Source organism: Schistocerca americana, chromosome 1 (assembly GCF_021461395.2).
Source record: "Schistocerca americana isolate TAMUIC-IGC-003095 chromosome 1, iqSchAmer2.1, whole genome shotgun sequence".
Classification (NCBI taxonomy): Eukaryota; Metazoa; Arthropoda; class Insecta; order Orthoptera; family Acrididae; genus Schistocerca; species Schistocerca americana.
In genome coordinates, this window is record NC_060119.1 from 627235789 (window position 1) to 627254780 (window position 18992).

The 18992-nt window shown below is 39.2% G+C and overlaps 1 protein-coding gene across 2 annotated transcripts in view; it reads right to left on the reverse strand.

The window, feature by feature from the left end:
* Positions 1-18992, reverse strand: part of LOC124607479 (spermatogenesis-associated protein 7 homolog) — a 104251-nt gene that overhangs the window by 54016 nt on the left and 31243 nt on the right. For both annotated transcript variants that reach the window (XM_047139842.1, XM_047139852.1), the window contains 3 exons: positions 16622-16805; positions 15054-15266; positions 4016-4147 (listed from right to left, as the gene is read on the reverse strand). In XM_047139842.1, the coding sequence (XP_046995798.1) occupies positions 4016-4147; positions 15054-15266; positions 16622-16805 (529 nt within the window). The remainder of the gene's footprint in view (positions 1-4015; positions 4148-15053; positions 15267-16621; positions 16806-18992) is intronic.

Sequence of the window (18992 nt, forward strand, 5' to 3'; positions counted from 1 at the left end):
ATTATGATAATTTAGATCAAAGTAGACCTAGGTAGGTAGCGAGGTGGTAGAGAAGTGTGTCCTGTCTGACTAATATGTAATTCCAGTTCAATGCAAGTAACTGATTTGTGGTTGCCTCCTCGTGAGCATATTTATGTGTACAGAGGCACAAATTTTGTGCGTTAGATCATTCTGTGACTAATTCCTTATTAAAGTACTTGTGTCATCATCACTACTTACAAACTGTTTGTGCGTAGTGTCAATTTCTCAGCACAAAGAAATCTAATCATCAAGCAACACGGTATCAGTTATTAAACTCACATTTCAATCTAACTGCATCTAAAACATTATTGCTGAAATGAAGGCTATCATTGAGTCGCCATATACAGCTAGCTGAATTGCAACAAGCAGAAAGCAGTTTTCGGTCATTACACTGTGCAGACATCCAATATAAGTTCACAGATACCCTTTCTGCTGCAAATGTTAGTCTTCAGACAACAGAACAGAATAAGATTATAGAAATGAACTCAACACATCACTAGAAACAAAGCACGACTCAATACCCTTAGTCCAGATTAAATACCATCAATTTGGCCAAAATGAATGGAGTTACACTGTTATAGCTCAAGACTATGAACAACCATAGGAAAAGTTTGGAAAACACCTATCTACATCTGATATAATATAGGCATACAAACTTCAGCCCAACTCATCATGCAGCCAGGAAACAATTCTCACCATAGTTATGACTGTGATCAGCAACATGCACTTGGGGTGGTTTCTTTTTCTTTTTTTATCTTTTTTTTTACACAATTTTCTTGTTACATGAAAGAAAATATAACATTAATATAATAGAAGGAAACATTCCACGAGGGAAAAATTATATATAAAAACAAAGATGAGGTGACTTACCGAACGAAAGCGCTGGCAGGTCGATAGACACACAAACAAACACAAACATACACACAAAATTCAAGCTTTCGCAACAAACTGTTGCCTCATCAGGAAAGAGGGAAGGAGAGGGGAAGACGAAAGGAAGTGGGTTTTAAGGGAGAGGGTAAGGAGTCATTCCAATCCCGGGAGCGGAAAGACTTACCTTTGGGGGAAAAAAGGACAGGTATACACTCGCACACACGCACATATCCATCCACACATACAGACACAAGCAGACATATTTCTAACATAACAATCACTACTAAGGCCGTTATCACAATGAACAACTTCAGAATTCCATTTACATAAGAAACTGCTGCCTGTTGACACCACTGCTGAAGAGTCATTTTGACATCATCATCAATGTTGTGGTGCTGGTTGCCTAAATGCCACCCCCCCCCCCCCCCCTTAAAACTTCAGGAAAGGATGAAATCCTAAAGGACCTGTTTTCATATAAATTTGCATACAACTTTCTACTCCAAGTCTTAAGAGACAATAGATGGTCACCCACTTTGGACTTTGTCATGAATATCTTTAAATACCTGAACCTATTTTCTTACCATTTCATCACCCATAGTGTTTTCTCCAGAAACTTTCCTACTGTGTCGATGAATTTTGATCATTTTCACTTCTTTTACATACATAAAACAAATCACTACATGTATTTCACATTCAGTGGGATTTTCAATTAAGTGTAATATGTTACAGAAGCACAAATAAACACCCAAAAAGATGAATGGTTCCATTATGGCATCTGTGGCCAGCCAGTAGATTCAAGTACTCAGCGAGCATGTACAGACTGCCAACAGCAGCATTGCAGTGGCCATATATAAACATGGTACTTATTTAAACAGCACACTTCATAGTTGTGGGTGGCTGTATTTGGGCACTTCCTTGAAAATAATCCAGTAGCTTCTAACAGAACGTAGCTGACATGCAGTGCCTCCTGTGTAGCCACTCTATAATCTTTGATGGGCAATTGTCCACATGTTATATGATAGAATGTTGATAGTTATTATGTAAATTGAAGGTGGATGGGGCAGAAAGGAAAGGGAAGACACTACTAATGTCAGCTGCATCTGGAATTTGTACAGAAACAGTCGCAACAAGTGAAAATGTGTGCCGGACCGGGGTTTGAAACCCGGATCTGCCACTAACTAGGCACTTACGTTAATCACTATGCCAGTTAACCAGACATAGTGCTTATTGCAATTGCATAGACTATCTCTGAAGGCCCTCAGCCAACCCACATTCCCACCTAGTGTCACCTATCCGCAGCCCATGTCCATGTCCTCCTTGTTCGCTACTTTGAGATTCCCACAGAAGGTTAACGTTATTGTGCATTGGCACTGAAGGTGGTGGATTCATGGCCCACCAAGACATATTAATTATAAAGGGTGCGGCAGAACCAACTAAGCAGTTTCTATTGATTACCGCTGGGGCTGTGGTGGCGCTGGGGCTGTGGTGGCGCTAGACAGTTGCATGTGTTCTGCCTTTGTTCAGTCGTTGACCCCATTTCAGTAAACAACACAGTCTGGACCAGTGCACATCGTGGCTTTGCCATTGACAGTTATTATGAAAACAACAGTTCTATGATTGCTACACAATGAGCTTTTTGGCGACAGTTCAACATTCCACACAAAAATGCCATTCCTAATGCAAACACGATTTGGTCTTGGGATCAGCAGTTGCAGGAAACTGGTAGCACACTAAGAATAGATACACATGGCCGACGTAGATCCATCTGAATGCGAGGAAATGTGCAGCGGGTGAGAACAGCAATTCAACAACCGCCGCAACGTTCTGTTCAATTACATGCTGTTGCATTGGGGATTTAAGACCGCAGTTTGAGAAGAATTCTGCAATGCAATTTGAAGCTCCATCCTTTCAAAATAGTGATTGCTCAAGAACTACACCCAGCAGACTATGCCAACTGTCAAAATCTGTAAGAGCCAATGGTTGCTCAGATCTCTCCAAATGCAGCTTTCTTCAGTAGTGACAAGGCACATTTTCATCTTAGTGGGTGCATTAATAAGCAAAACTTTTGCTACTGGGCTGAAAATAACCCCCGAATTATTCATGAAAGACCACAACATTCTCCTGAAGTGACAATGTGGTGTGCCATATCACAATTTGGCATGGTAGGCCCTAACTTTTTTGAGGAGGAAGAAGTGACCGTGACAGTGAATTCCACACATTATGTTTCAATGTTGCAAAATTTTCTGCAACCAACAATGGATGATATTGTTGAAGAACATGGACTGGGGGACTTGTGGTTCTAACAGGATGGAGCTACTGCTCACACAGCTCGAATTTCACTTGCTGTTTTGAGAGAAATGTTTCTGGGACGCCTAGTCTCTTTGAGGGGTGATGTCAGGTGGCCTGTGCGGTCACCAGATTTGAGCATTTGTGACTACTTTCTTTGGGGATATCTGAAGGAAAAGGTTTTCAAAAGCTGCCCTCACACCCTACCAGAGTTGAAAGAGTGGATTATTGATGAAGTGAATGCCATACCCTGTGATATGTGTGCAAGAGCTGCTCCAAACTTCATGGATCGTCTGCAACAATGTATTATGCTAACGGCCACCAATTTGAGGACATTATTTTCAAAACTAAATGAATGTAAAATGGTATATTGTACTAATTTAGAAAATAAAAACATTTTATCTCTATACATCCAGATTTACTTTTTATTGCTCCTTAAAACTACTTAGTCAGTTCTGCCGCACCCTGTATGAATGCATGGTGTGTCTTATTTTGGACATGTTAGAACATGACGAATTAATTATATGTCTGTTTTTTCGGACACATCATTCCAGTTTTTACAACACAGAGAAATGCGTGATACTAAAATGATTAAATTAGCAGATCATATTTCTAAATTTCTTTGTGTTGTTTAAGAATAAATATCCAAATCAAATGAACATGCCATGGTAACATGAAAAAGTTTCAATAATTGACAGATTTCCTATGAAGACAAAAATTACTTCAGCTTTTCTTTTTCATTCATTTGGGATTGAAACATTAACATAATGCAATACAGTAATGCAGGCACTATAAAATACCCACTAAACATAGTAATGAAGAACTGGAGATGAAATACCTCACTTGCCACTTTTCCCTTCCTGAATGTGTAATTTGGCAGGAACTGTACTTCTTGATCTGCATTCCAATTGCTTTGAGAATCAGAATCTGCGGAATAAGCTGAAGTCTGAGTCGAAATCTGGTCTACCACCTTGAATATAAATTAATTTTAAATAAACACATTTGTTTTAAATCATTGTTCAAGAATAATGTCTTGATAACGAAATAATGCCGATAAAGGACACCCAACATGTTAAAGAGAACGCTTGAAAATTCTTGTAAAACCCCTGTATTCGAGGATGATAATTTTTTACAGGTCCAGCTTTAATTTTAATAGCTGCTTTCTGAACTCTCCAAAGTGAGCTACAAAATTTTCAAGATATCCATTAATAGAAACGTAAATATATGATTACTTCTTGCCTCCTTTAGGTCTTTCATAGATTAGTCAGAAGTCAGGCTATTATTTTATTTTCAATGCACAGGATGTTTCACAATGTTTTGATGATTTCAAATTTGAATAACATGTGTTAAAAACAAGATACAGCACTGGTGGCACTGTCCATTAGTACTGCAGAGTGCCAAGTTTCATTCCATATGCAGGTCAGTAATCAGCTTATACTGGTTGAAGCAACAGCATGCATTTGCAGTGGTGTGCTATTTTCGTTACGGTGAATCCAACATGCCTTTCCTACAAATTTCAGGATTCAGCTGTGATATCCAATTGCTGTTCATGGAACAATATTGAGATGGACAAGAAACTTCCATGCAACTGTCAGTGCATTGAATCAAAAGTCAACTGGCCCCCAGAAAACCATCAGAAATCTCAAAATACATGTGTAGTAGTTTACCGGCAAGTCCCAGTCATTCATTACAAAAACTTGGTTCCAACAAGATGGCGCGACATGCCAAACATCCAACAAGACCTTGCAAGTTCTCCATGAAACATATGGTAACCACATAATTTCCAAACATGCTCGTGTTGAATGGCCACCTAATTCAACTGATTTAACCACGCCAGACTTGTATTTATGTGGTTATTTGAAGTGAGAATGCACTCCCTCCCTGGACAAGAAGCTTGTAACAGTTAAACGATGGAATTCACAATGAAATTTCCAGAATTCCAATTACAAAGATGTGTTCAAAAAACTGGGAGAAATGCCTCAGTTATTGCGTAGCCACAACGGTCATCATTTGTCTGAAGCAGTATTTCATAAGTAAACTGGAATAAGTCATCTTGTGTAAAATGATCAACCACGCTTTGCAATTAATTTGTGTGTTTACAAATTTTAAATCATTAAAATATTGTGAAACAGTCCTAGTTTACAAATAATTTTGAAATACTTCACTATTTTTCTCATAATTACTCATGTAACAACAGTGCAGCATTAGTTGCTCAACAATAAAATGACACAACATTCACACACATTCTTCTGTCTTGTGTTTGATGTACATACAACAATATTGGCAGTTTACATGTTGTTGAGTGTGATTATGATCTTGCTGTTAGTAAATTTGTCAGAATAACTAATGCCCAAGGACAGAATATTTAAGTTGAAAACTTCAAGAAACTGTGCAGTTAAATTCTGATCAATTTCTGAATGTTCACCTACAGATAAAGTTATCTTCATAAATGAAAGTACGAAAAGAACAATTTTTAGCTTCATTGACAGAGATGTTTCAGCAGAAATGATAATATTTGTAATGTAAAATAGCTTACTTAACTTTCATTAATTGTTACAAGAACAACCACTATAAAATATTCAAATGATGAACAATCTTGTAGACTTCGCAACTGCTACAGCCTCAACATTGTAATGTGATTAGGGGATGATCAAGAATGAATAGTAAGCTAATACAGCTAATTTAACACAAATTCAGCAAAGAATCAGGTAATAGGAGAGGAGGATGCAAGGAAAACAATTACATATGTAAAATGAGAGGAATTTAAAGTGGGACCAGCAGAAGAAAACAACGGGAAGTAAACTGATTTAGAAGAGCACAGCAAGAGAGTACACTGGAGGAATAGCAACAGTGTTGGAGGAATTTGGAGGATTGGGTGCAAAAGAGGGTGTGGGTGGACAACATTTGTGAGATATCAGGATAGTAATAGACTTAAACATGCGTACATTTTATATCAACAATATAGGAAAAGATAAACTGCTTCTTACCGTAAAGAACACAATTAAAAAGACACATACACTTTGTGATCAAAAGTTTCTGGACACCTGGCTGAAAATGACTTACAAGTTCGTGGCGTCCTCCATCGGTAATTCTGGAATTCAATATGGTGTTGGCCCACCCTTAGCCTTGGTGACAGCTTCTACTCTCACAGGCATACGTTCAATCAGGTGCTGGAAGGTTTCTTGGGGAATGACAGCCCGTTCTTCATGGAGTGCTGCACTGAGGAGATGTATCGATGCTGGTCGGTGAGGCCTGGCACGAAGTTGGCATTCCAGAACATCCCAAAGGTGTTCTATAGGATTCAGGTCAGGACTCTGTGCAGGCCAGTCCATTACAGGGAGGTTATTGTCGTGTAACCACTCTGCCACTGGCCGGTGTATTATGAACAGGTGTTTGATTGTGTTAAAAGATGCAATCGCCATTCTCGAATTGCTCTTCAACAGTGGAAAGCAAGAAGGTGCTTAAAACATCAATGTAGGCTTGTGCTGTGATAGTGCCAGGCAAAACAACAAGGGGTGCCAGCCCCTTCCATGAAAAACAGACCTCACCGTAATGCCATGGCCTCTGAATTTTACTGTTGGCACTACACACTCTGGCAGATGACGTTCACTAAACATTCGCCATACCCACACCCTGAGATCAGACTGCCACATTTTGTACCGTGATTCGTAACTCCACACAACATTTTTCCACTGTTCAATCGCCAACATTTATGCTCCTTGCACCAAGCGACGTGTCATTTGGCATTTACTGGCGTGATGTGTGGCTTATGAGCAGCCGCTCGAGCATGAAATCGAATTTTCTCACCTCCCGCCTAACTGTCATAGTACTAGCAGTGGATCCTGATGCAGTTTGGAATTCCTGTGTGATGATCTGGATAGATATCTGCCTGTTACACACTACGACCCTCTTCAACTGTCGGCAGTCTCTGCCCGTCAACAGACGAGGTCGGCTTGTACGCTTTTGAGCTGTAGGTGGCCCTTCATGTTTCCATTTCACTACCACATTGGAAACACTGGATCTAGGGATGTTTAGGAGTGTGGAAATCTCGCATACAGACATATGACACAAGTGGCACCCAATCATCTGACCACATTCGAAGCAAGTGAGTTCCGCGGAGCGCACCATTCTGCTCTCTCATGATATCTAATGACTACAGAGGTCACTGATATGGAGTACCCGGCAGTAGGTGGCAGCACAACGCACCTAACATGAAAACATATGTTTTTGGGGGTGTCTGGATACTTTTGATCACATACAGCTTTCGGTCACAGCCTTCATCAGCAAAAGAGAAACACACCATTTATACATGCAAGCAAGCACACCTCATGCACATGTGACCATCAACTCCAGCAGCTAGGGCTGGAATGCCTATTTTATATATTTTTCACTGAATTTTTTTTTTTGAAAATTCAGTTAACCACTGCCGTGAGTGATGTTCTGTTTACTTTCCTCCTGCTATATGAATTTTAATCTTCCACAATCTCAGTTTTCAATAGTGTGTAGTCTGTGACTTCTAAAATTGCTTAAACAGAAATGAAGTGAAGCTATAATGAATGTCATTTTCTGTTACATGTTTCTGTGCTTCACAATACCAGTCCGCTACGGCCAACTGGTTGCTTTTCCCCGATTTTACATGTTACGTAGAAGAGGCTATGATAATCCAAATCAAGTAAGCCATAATCACCATTTAATTGCGAACCACAATTGCAGCACAGACGATGCACAACTCTGGTCTGAATCTCTGAGATTTTAAATAGTCTGCTGAAATATTACAACTGAAATGTTGTTGTAGTGGGAATTCAGAAAAATGCTTTTCAGCAAATTGCTGATGGATAATGACTACTTTTGTAACTGGTCTAAGAAAATTCTGAATTTAAAAAAATTGTTATTCATTAAACATAATCAAATGCCTAATTAAGAACAAAACTGTACAGTGATAAGGCAAAACATTATGACCACTTCTCACCACAGGACTGAATGCTATCTGATGGTATTGTGGCACATAGTGTGGTAAAGAAAGGTATGGAGCAGACACAAATGAGGAATCATTCTAGCAAAGGGACATGCCACAAAGGAGGGAAATCTGCTAGCATAAGCAACTCTGGCAAAGGGCAGCATGTTATGGCCTGGTATTTGGGAACAAACACCTCGGAAATGGCAAAGCTGGTTGGCTGTTCACAGGCTACTGTTATGAGCATCAATGGAAAGTAGTTCAAGGATAGAAAGATCATGTTTAGATGACAAGGCATTGGACGTCAAAGCCTAATCAAAGAATGTGTAGGTCAGATGCTTGTCCACTCTGTAAAGCAGGATAGTTGACGATCTGCAGCAGGTCTGATGGCAGAGTACAATGCAGGTCAGTCATAAGTGTTTTGGAGTACATCGCTCTGTGCAATTTGTTGGACATGGGGCATCTACAAGCAGACGACCCCTGTGTGTAACAATATTACCCAACGACAGTGTCTATTAAAACAGGACCATGACGATTGGACCAAGGGTCAACGGGAATGTGTCACCTGCTCGGATGAATCACCAGGTTAATAATTGTATCCAATTATGCCACCATTCAGGTAAACAGCTCCTCAAAACTTGCAATGTGCCACTGTCATAAGCCAGTGGGAGCAGTATTGTGCTAAGGGGGACATTTGCCTGGGTCTCCATGAAACCTGTATTGGCAACAGAGGGCACTATGAGAGCTGTTGATTACACGAACATTATTGCAGATTACCTGCTTCCCTTCACACTCGATACCTTCCCAAATGGTAATATCATCTTCAAGCTGGTTAGCTTTTCACACCATAAGACCAGAACTATGCTAAAGTGGGTTGAACAAGGTATTACTGATGTTGATACTTTGGCTCCAAAATTCACCTGATATAAAACTCTATGGATAGTATGCTTCTGGGATACTCTCAGGTGTCAGTTCTGCATCCAAAATCCACCAGCCTGTAATTTAAGGGAATTGCATGACCTCTGCGTAGACGTCTGGTGTAGCGTACCACTGGAAACTGGCCAAGGATTTGTCGAATCCATGTCATGCTGAACCACTTCTGTATTGTGTTCCAAATGTGGACCAATAAGCTATAAGCACATGGTCATAATTTGAAGTGTATGCACAACAAACCAGCCTACCACGTAAGGCCAACCTTAGCATACATACGTGTTCCCAAGCCCCTCTGCTGGCCAATCGATATTCCAGGAAGGTGAACAGACTCAATTCATCATGCTGTCGGCGACACACACCCTCAGAGTGACATATTTTGAGATAGTCGCTGAGTGTCCCTTGGTTGTGCTTTGACGTGTTTGCACGCATTTACAAGTAAACAATATTAACATGCAGAGGGTGATGAACTGGTGCCTACTCATTCGTTATGCAGTTACTAATTTCGTAGTACATGGAATGTGAGATGCTCCCACTGCACGTTGGAGAAGAAAACCAAGAAGGAAATTGATAAAGTGAAGGAGAAAGGAGAGGGAGATATTTTCTTAGTACAGTGATCGCTGGGTAGCAATCACGAACTCAGCCAATCATAATAAAGCTAGCCAAAGCCCTTGTCTTAAGCGAGGAAAGGAAGAGTACACAAAGTTTTTACATAGACATGGGAAATAAAATTGACAGATATTATGCCGTAAGTTGTGGACTGGAAGAGTCTTTCATCTGAGGCTGTGGGGGAAACTTCAAATCTTTGCTGGAAAGGTCAGTCAACAGCCATCACCAGAAAACAACAACTACACACTAGAACCTAATGACCCAGCTCAGCAGAATGCAGGTATAATATTTGCTTGCTAACCCGGAGCTAGATAAAGGAAGCTTACAGTTTAATATCCTATCGAAATCGAGGTCATTAGAGTCAGCAGAGCTGAATAAAGGATTTGGATGGTAACTGCTGTAGCAGCAGCATTTCTCATAAATGTCCAGCAATGTTATGAACTTCCCTATTTCCAACATAATTCAAGCATGCTAAGAAGCACCAGGTATTCTTGTTCATTAGTGTAATTAACTGTTTACAAAGTTACACAGAATAAATGTTCTCTCTTTTACCTCAATTGAAATTTTTTGCACAGGTCCATTGAAAACCCTAAAAAAATATCTATCTAGTATTTAATCTAGGTCTGGTGTCAACAGCAGGAGATAATACATACAACATAGAGTTCATGGTAAGCAAAGGGCAATCTCAATGCTAAAATTATTCCCACTGAGGTAACCAGAAAGGGTTATGTAATGTTTATGCTGAGAGGGAGGGAGGGAGAGAGGGAGGGATGGAGGGGGGGAGGGGGGGGAGAGAGAGAGAGAGAGAGAGAGAGAGAGAGAGAGAGAGAGAGAGAGAGAGAGGTGGTGAGGCGTTTAGTTAGTTTTGCTAGTAAAACATTGTTTGGCTCAAAAGCTAAGTGTCAGACCACAAATTCACAAGTCTGAGATTCAATCCTCAGGTAGTCTTAGGATTTTTCTATCGCTTCTCACTGCCTTCATTTCTGGCAAGGATTTGTTAATGCGGAAAACACCATGTTCAGTATCATTCAAAATTCTCATTAGAGTGAAGATATCTCTGGAACTAGCTGGATACGTCAGTTGCATGCTTAGAGGAAGGCAAGGGCATGCCAACTCCAATAGGATTATGCCTAGTAAAATACTGTGTTGTTCAAGTGCACAACAACGACAATTTGTTACACATGCAGTTACTCCAAGTTGAGTAAACACACAAACATTTTCCATTTTAAAAGGTTGTTTAGGAGCTTAAAGACTTCAGATATGCAATCACGATTTTGGACATTTCTGTGATACGAACTTAAAATGCTAAAGTAATGGGTAGTTTGCAAATAAAAGTTGGACAACTAAAAAGAGTGAGTGCATCATGGGGAATATTTAGCTTGCTCAAAATCAGAACTCATAAATTCTGTTTATTGTAAGTGATGATATTATTTCCAGAGACCTCATCAATACTAAGTAAAACTATTTGAACATTTTTGATACATGTGGTTTAGGATCCAATAGAAACTATTAAATCTGCACTCTGACTGAAAAAGTGAAGCAGAATCGTCAGAAAATAGTGAAATATGTCCAAGAAGAATTCAGTGAACGCTATGGTTGCCAACTGATTTGGATGAATCCGACGAAGAAGACAGTGCACAGTGGTCAGACTTTGATTTACTGAGGGCCAATAATAAATTTGAAGGATCTCCGGGTCCAAACATAGTTCCCAAAGATACACAGACCATCGAGGATATTTTAGAATTATATATTGGGAATGATCTATTTGAATATATTAGCAATGAAACCAACAAGTACTACAGTCAAAATTGCAATAGAAGGAAACTGGATTTAAAAAAAAAATGCCAAATTTGTCAACATTACAGGACCCGAACTTAGAAAATGGTTTGACTTGCTATCCTTAAGGAATTGTAAAAAAGGCAAGGATCGATGATTATTGGTCATCAAATCCATAGATAGACACACTGATATTTCGCAAAACGATGTCCCACAACTGATTCAGACAAATATTATCATTTTTTTCATTTTTCCGACAACAATAAGCAAGATAATGCCGACTGGCTTTTCAAAGTGCAATTCGTAATTGATTATTTTTCCAAAAAGTTTTAAAAAACTTTTAATCTAAGTCAAAACATCTCAACTGATGAAGGAATGATACTATGGCATGGAGAGTTAAATTTTAAAGTTTACTATCCATCGAAAATTACAAAATATGGCATACTCATTTGGATGCTGTGTGATTCGAGTACAGGATACATTTCCTCATTCAAGATATATTCCGGCACTGGACAGCTTTTAGCAAAAACAGTGATGGAACTATTGACACCTTCTTATGGAAAGTGGCAGCACCTCAACATGGATAACTATTATAACAGAGTAGAACTTGCAGAGAAGTTACTCAAAAAGAAAATTCAAGTTTGTGGAACGATACGGCAAAATAGAGGATTTCCAGAAAACGCAGACGTCAATGTGTTTGAAGTTTGTCATCAATGGAAAGATGAAGTACTCATGCAGGTATGGAGACCTTCGAAAACTAAAACGATACAAATGATCTCTACAATACATAATGCCACTTTGACTGACACTCAAAGAAAATGTAGAAAAATCAGTTACACAATAAAAAACCTGAAAGTACATTAGACTACAACTAATATATGAAAGAATGGATCGGGCAGACCAATATTTAAGTTATGAGGGTTGTAACAAAAGTAATGTTCCCATATTTTTTACAAACAGAAGACATTGTTTATTGTTATTAATTTATACATTGTTGAAAAGCTTACACTTTTGTCTATTTTTCAACATAGTCTCCATTTTTTTCGACACACTTTTGAAGACAATGCTCCAGCTTTTGTATTCCTAAGTTGAAGAAGCCTCCTGCCAACTCATTGAGGAGGCGTGTGACCTCCGATTGGACTTCACCATCGCTCTTGAAGTGTTTGCCACCTAAGTGCTCCTTCAGCTTGGAGCAGAGGTGATAATCACTGGGGGTTAAGTCCGGGCTGTACGGGGGATGGGGTATAACTGTCCACCCAAATTTCTTCAAAAGCTCCTGTGTTTGACAAGCGACGTGGGATTGAGCATTGTCACGTAGAAGCACTACTCCCTCCGTCAGTCGTCCTCTCTGGTGATTCTGAATTGCTCACCGGAGTTTGGTGAATGTTTCACAATATCTGTTTGAGTTTATTGATGTCCCAGGTTGTATGGAATCAATGAGGAGTACACCCCTCTGATCCCAAAACACAGTCGACATAACCTTTCCTGCCGACTGCGTTTGTTGGAATTTCTTAAGTGGCGATGAACCAGAGTGACGCCACTGAAGAGATTGTTGTTTTGCACCGGGGTGGGGGGTATGAAACACCCATGTTTTACCTCCCATGATGAAAGAGTCCAACAATGTCTCCTTGTTGCCTCCCCCCTCACACTGTTGAAGGAACCTGCGAGAACAGTCAAGGCATTGCTCCTTGTATCCACCAGTCAGCATCTGGGAGACCCAGCGAGCACACACCTTGCCATAACCCAATGTTTCTGTTAAAGTTCTTTCAACTGCGCAGTGGGAAGCTTCAGGAATGCATTCAACAAGTTCATGGACAGTGACCCTCCGATCTTTGAGCAGCTCACTGTTGACCTTATGAACAATTGCATCCAAAACCAGTGGTCTTCCACTCCGTTCTTCATCATGAACTTCCAAGCGACCCTCAGCAAAAGCCCTGCACCATTTGCGGACATGCTAAAAGGACATGCCCTCTTCACCGTAAACCTCAGTCAGTTGCCAATGAATCTCCACGGACGGTAACTCCCTTGCGTGGAGAAACCAGAGTACAGCTCGAAACTCACACTTGACAGGAGCGGTGATCAACACTTCCATCGCTGATAGCTGCCAAGCCAACACTGAGCGACATAGCAAATCGCGGACGGATGGGCTCGAGAGTGGGGAAACCACTGCACACGGCCCAGTTGTCAGATTTAGCCTAGCAAATTCCCTCAAGGCTGTAGCTCATTGGGAACCTCACTTTTGGTACAACCCTCGTATTACCCTACATATAGAAAAACTTTAAAATGGTCAAAAAATGTTTGCATGTACCTCCTAAATTGGGCACTATTTAATACATTCCATACATGGCAATATTTCAATACAGAACACAAGAGTCTCTGACATCACGATTTTTTATTGAAAGTGTCTGATTCGTGGATAAAAGACCATGCACCTGCATCTGAGCAAAACTTGGGGGTTGCCACTACATCGCGTACGTTTCATCATGATCCAGCTGACAGACTTTCTGGTCACATAAAGCAACACCAGCTAATACTTATTTCTGAAATGAATAAATGAAAACAAAGGAACTGCCACGTACGTTCCAAAAATAAAAAAAGGAGAAAAACAAACTTAATGTGCAAGCCTTGTGGAGTTGCATTACATCTTGGAGACTGTTTTGCTGCATATCATACGAAAGAGAAATACTAAATACCAAAGACAATGCAAATAAACAAATATATGCAACAAACAAATTTTGTATTTATTTACATATGTATATCTTCGAAATTTCATGAAAGTAGGATAACAGGGTTGTGAACTTATGACAACTAACGATGAGATTAGTAAAACTTAACAATTTATAATCTGCTGACAATGCCAAGAACAGCTGGCGTAAAACCAAGTAATCCGAATTAACGCTGCCGGCACCAAATGAATACATTTGTACGAGACATGCAGAAGGCAAAAGCGAATAAATTTGTATGAGACGTGCGGATGGCAAAGTGTTAAGTGAAATTCAACAATGGAAAATCCTGGATGGAATGTAACAATATTATGAAAAGGATTGTTGCTACTCACCGTATAGCAGAGATACTGAGCCACAGATAGGCACAACAAGAAGACTGTCAGAAAATAAGGTTCCTGCCAACAAGGCCTTCATTGGCGAGAGCACACACACACACACACACACACACACACACACACACACAACCACAGTCTCTGGCCTCAGTCAGTCCCTGGCTGCCGAGGCCAGAGACTATGTTCGTGTGTGTGTGTGTGTGTGTGTGTGTGTGTGTGTGTGTGTGTGTGTGTGTGTGTGCGCGCACATGTTCTATCACCAACGAAGGCCTTGTTGGCTGAAAGGTCATTTTCTGACTTTTTGTTGTGCCTATCTATGACTCAGCATCTCTGCTATGTGGTGAGTAAGTAATTAATATAAGTACATAGTAATTAATATAAGTAAGTAATATAAGTAAGTAATTAATATATAAATGCCTCAGGAGCATACACTCATTCAATACAAGACAATGCAGGTCAGCTTACAGATGAGAGTTGTTAACGGCTGTATTGTTTTTCACATTACCTATGAAAAAACTCCATGACAAAAATGTAATAAGGTTTACGTACTTCACACCGCTCTTCATCGGCTTCTGCAAAGTCATTCTCTTTTACATCTGTCATTACTCTTTTGTGATGTACTTTTTTCCTTGGTGGGTAGTAAACTCTTAGATTCCGAATTCTTGGTTCGGCATCAGTTTTAAGAATTCTTGGCTTGAATGGTTTACTGGGTGAAATAAAATCTTTGCTGTGTACCTCCATAATATCAAAGGAACTTTTTTCCTGCAAACCAGAAATATTTTACATATAAAATCCACAAATTAGAGGTAAAAGACTGAAGTAAAATCTTTCAATTGTTTTCCACGTAAATGAAGATAATGGCAACAACTTGCAGCAAAATTTTTAGCCAAGGTATTTTCTGTACACTGAAAACATTTTTTTAAATTTAAGTCTACATTTTAAGGTAATCCCTGTGCCATACTCTTTCAACACGACACGAAACATCACTGTTGTAATATATGTGGACACAATAATCACAGACAAGACTCATTTTGCCAACTACCGTGTAGATGATATTATGTGGGTACTTCAATATGACAGTTTCAGGAGGGGTGATGAGGGGGGGGGGGGGGGATTTGCACTATGGTTGTGTAAGGAACTGGTCGAGGCAGAGGTTTGGGGCTGAACTGCCTAGTTTATGACAGGGCCAGCTTAAGCAAGCAATAAAACAGTAACTGTTATCAAATGCTTTGCCAACTCCACTTTGCTTGGGGTTGTGTTTTGCTTCTAGGTTTCTTATTTTGAAAGAAGAGAAGATGCTAATCCTGATTCATCAAGAAGTTAAAGTACTACTCTCACAAAAACAGAAGGGAGTGGTAAATGCGTCTACGTAAATGTTATAGGAGTCCAAATTTCTCCTCATTTTGCTCAGTTTAGGGCTGCTAAGAATAGTGTTGATGATAAAACAGAATCGCTTTCCATCAAAGAATTTGTCAGCATTCTGATGAAGGCTAGTGGAAGCTGTGGAGTTGATGTACAAATTCTTCAGAATTCTAACATGGTTGAACTAGCACCTCATTTTTCAAGGGCTGTTAATACACAACTGAATTCAAGTTCAAATTTAAGTGCTCATGGCTGTTCAAGCTTGAGCCCCAATGACCAACTTTTAGTGTGCCCAAAACTGAATCATCATCATTTATGGTATAATCAATCAAAGACAAATCTCATGTTGGCAAAAATGTACTGAAAAATGAAGGATGCAGGCACATAAAACCGCAGTCACAGAATTTTTTTGGTGTTTGTGACAAAACAGATAAAGCAACAAGTTTGAGGCAAAATGAAGGGGAGAAAACTTTATACAGTAGTACAGGATAGAGCAACAGGAGTGCTCCTACATGAAGAATAAAAGGAAGAAAGACATGAACAAAATTCTTAATTAACCGCTCATCTCTTCCCATCTCTTCACAAATGCAAAGTTCATTGTAGAGTTTGAGTCAGAAGGGTGAATAATAGATGGTTAAGGAATAGGCAACAAAGATCTCTGCTCAAAGTGATGAACCATGGAAGAATCATTCTGTCAACCCCTTTCTGTCATAGTTGTGATAATCAATTAAAGTAGCATTCTTAACATATATTACCTTTTTATGTATATTTATACTATTCCTTTCTGATGTTTTATAACATGTCTTAGATTTTGTAATGGAATTATGGCAGCATTTAACATTACATTGTAGACTGATGGTAGACTGTGTGTTATGCTTGCAGCTCTTGGAAGGTCTCCTACACTTTGCATTAGGCACAGGCCTCTCTTCTTGTTGCTCTCTGAAAACATAGCAAAGTACTGTACAAGATAACGTTGTGCATAAGCATGTATGGCAGTTACTGAAAATTGGTAACTACTAACAACAAAATACGAAAATTATACCATGAACAGACTAGTGAAGAGTGTGTTTTGTTTCTATCATCCCCCTCATTCATAAAAATGGTTTATTTATAAATACAATTACCAATGATGAAAGGTGTAAGTGAATTTGTTTACCATATAATCAGTTCACAGCATAACTACATGCCTAATTACTAACAGCTTTGCCACAGAAATAATGCATAAAATATAAATTCTCTTTTAGTAATAAAACTATTCCGACAATGACATATTTTCTACAGTAAATTGGACCACTGGGTACTTCACTTCACAATGTGTGTTCAGACAGTTGAATGCAGCTGCACAAGTGTGTGTGTGTGTGTGTGTGTGTGTGTGTGTGTGTGTCTAGTCAATACAGTTAAGGAGCTGAGAAAACACAACAAAGATACTTGTAATATGACACAGATAGATTATTGATGCTTGGAATATGACTGCTTGCTGTAATAGTCAACAATGAACTCTGGTTCTACAAAGTGTTTGAAATTTAGGAAACACACACAGTAGGAAGACACTGACATATATAAATTTGAGTTAAAAATATAATTTCAAAGAAGAGGAGAGATATAACAAACAGGAATATGGAGCTACAGGAGTATGGAGTATTGTGGTCAAATCTAAGGTTACTGAAAGTGAGTGGTTGGGTGTTTATCAATGTGGAATTGAACTTGGATCTCTTGTAACATCTAAGAGTCCTCAGATTTCATATGGAAATATAGTAGGTTTAAATACAGATAATAAATTTAAAAATACAACAACAAAAAATTTTAAAAATGACTGTACAGAAACTGAGATGATGTAAAGAACTGACAGGTGTAATTTTAATGCAGAAAGCATCCAGTTTTTGGAATCAATGTCTGTACAGAGGATTTTTATTTCTTGCGGATTAATAAAAATTTTAGCTAAAAGAAGTAAGAAGCTTGGTAGTGGGTGTGCTGAAACAGCTACTGAAATCAAATATGATGAGCTGTATTTACGCTGTTCAATGACTGAGGATGTGCATATGTCACACACTCCTCAACTTTTAAGAAAGATGTACTGAACAAGATGCTAAAGAACTCATCTGATCCATTCTAAGAAAGCTTATTGTTTAACATCCTGTCCATAATGAGAACATTAGAGACAGAGTACTAACTTGGATTGCACAAGGAAGGGGAAAGACTTGCCTGTGTAGTTCAAAACAAACTGATTTATGAAAAACATGGGAAATCTAAATCAGGAATGAGGGAGAACAGGAAAAAAGCTTTGGGAAAGGTAGACACTGAGGCCTAGAGAGTTGCACAAACAAAGGATATATCGCAAGAGACATCCCATGTGTAGATTCCTCCCTCTGATAGACACTTCAACTTCACATTCCCAGTGCTACACTTTTACTCCACCTGCTCTCCCATAAATTCCTTTCCTTTACTCTTACTCTAAGTCCTCCACTTTCCGATGTGCTTTTGTCACAGAATTCTTCAAGCAGTTCTAATGCTCAACACATTTCCTGTTTGGTGAGTAATGAACTATTCTTGTATACATATTACATTTCCTTCCTCCACACATAGGTAACACACATTTTCTTTGTTTTTCCTAACCCACTCTTAGCCTGTTCCTCCCACTCACCAGTCCGCACATCTTTCACTTTTTCACCACATCACATACACCAGTCATGCTGCTGCAACAAGGGGTGGGGGGGATTTTGCTCAACTTTAGTGCTAACAAATCTTGTGTTCTGTTTCACATGTAATTACACTATTGTTATTACATGATAACATGCCTCTCAGTTTCTTTCACAATTTGAATGATTCGAACTTTCCATTTCAGTAGATTCATTTTAATTTACTCCTTTTGAAAAGTTAAACTTGGTCTTAGTGTAGACTTAATCGCAAGCAGTACTTCAAATGTCTCCACTTTATTGCAATTGAACAGGTCCATTCTGAAAGTGTCTCAGTCACAATATTTTTAGAAAATGAATTATTGACAGAATGATACTCCTTGAGACTAAACTAATATGGTATGACAAAAGAGTCTCAGTCCCATGCTCACAAAGTGGAGTTACCAATAAATGTATTTCATAATTCCATGGAGAAAGGGCCTCATTCTGTGAC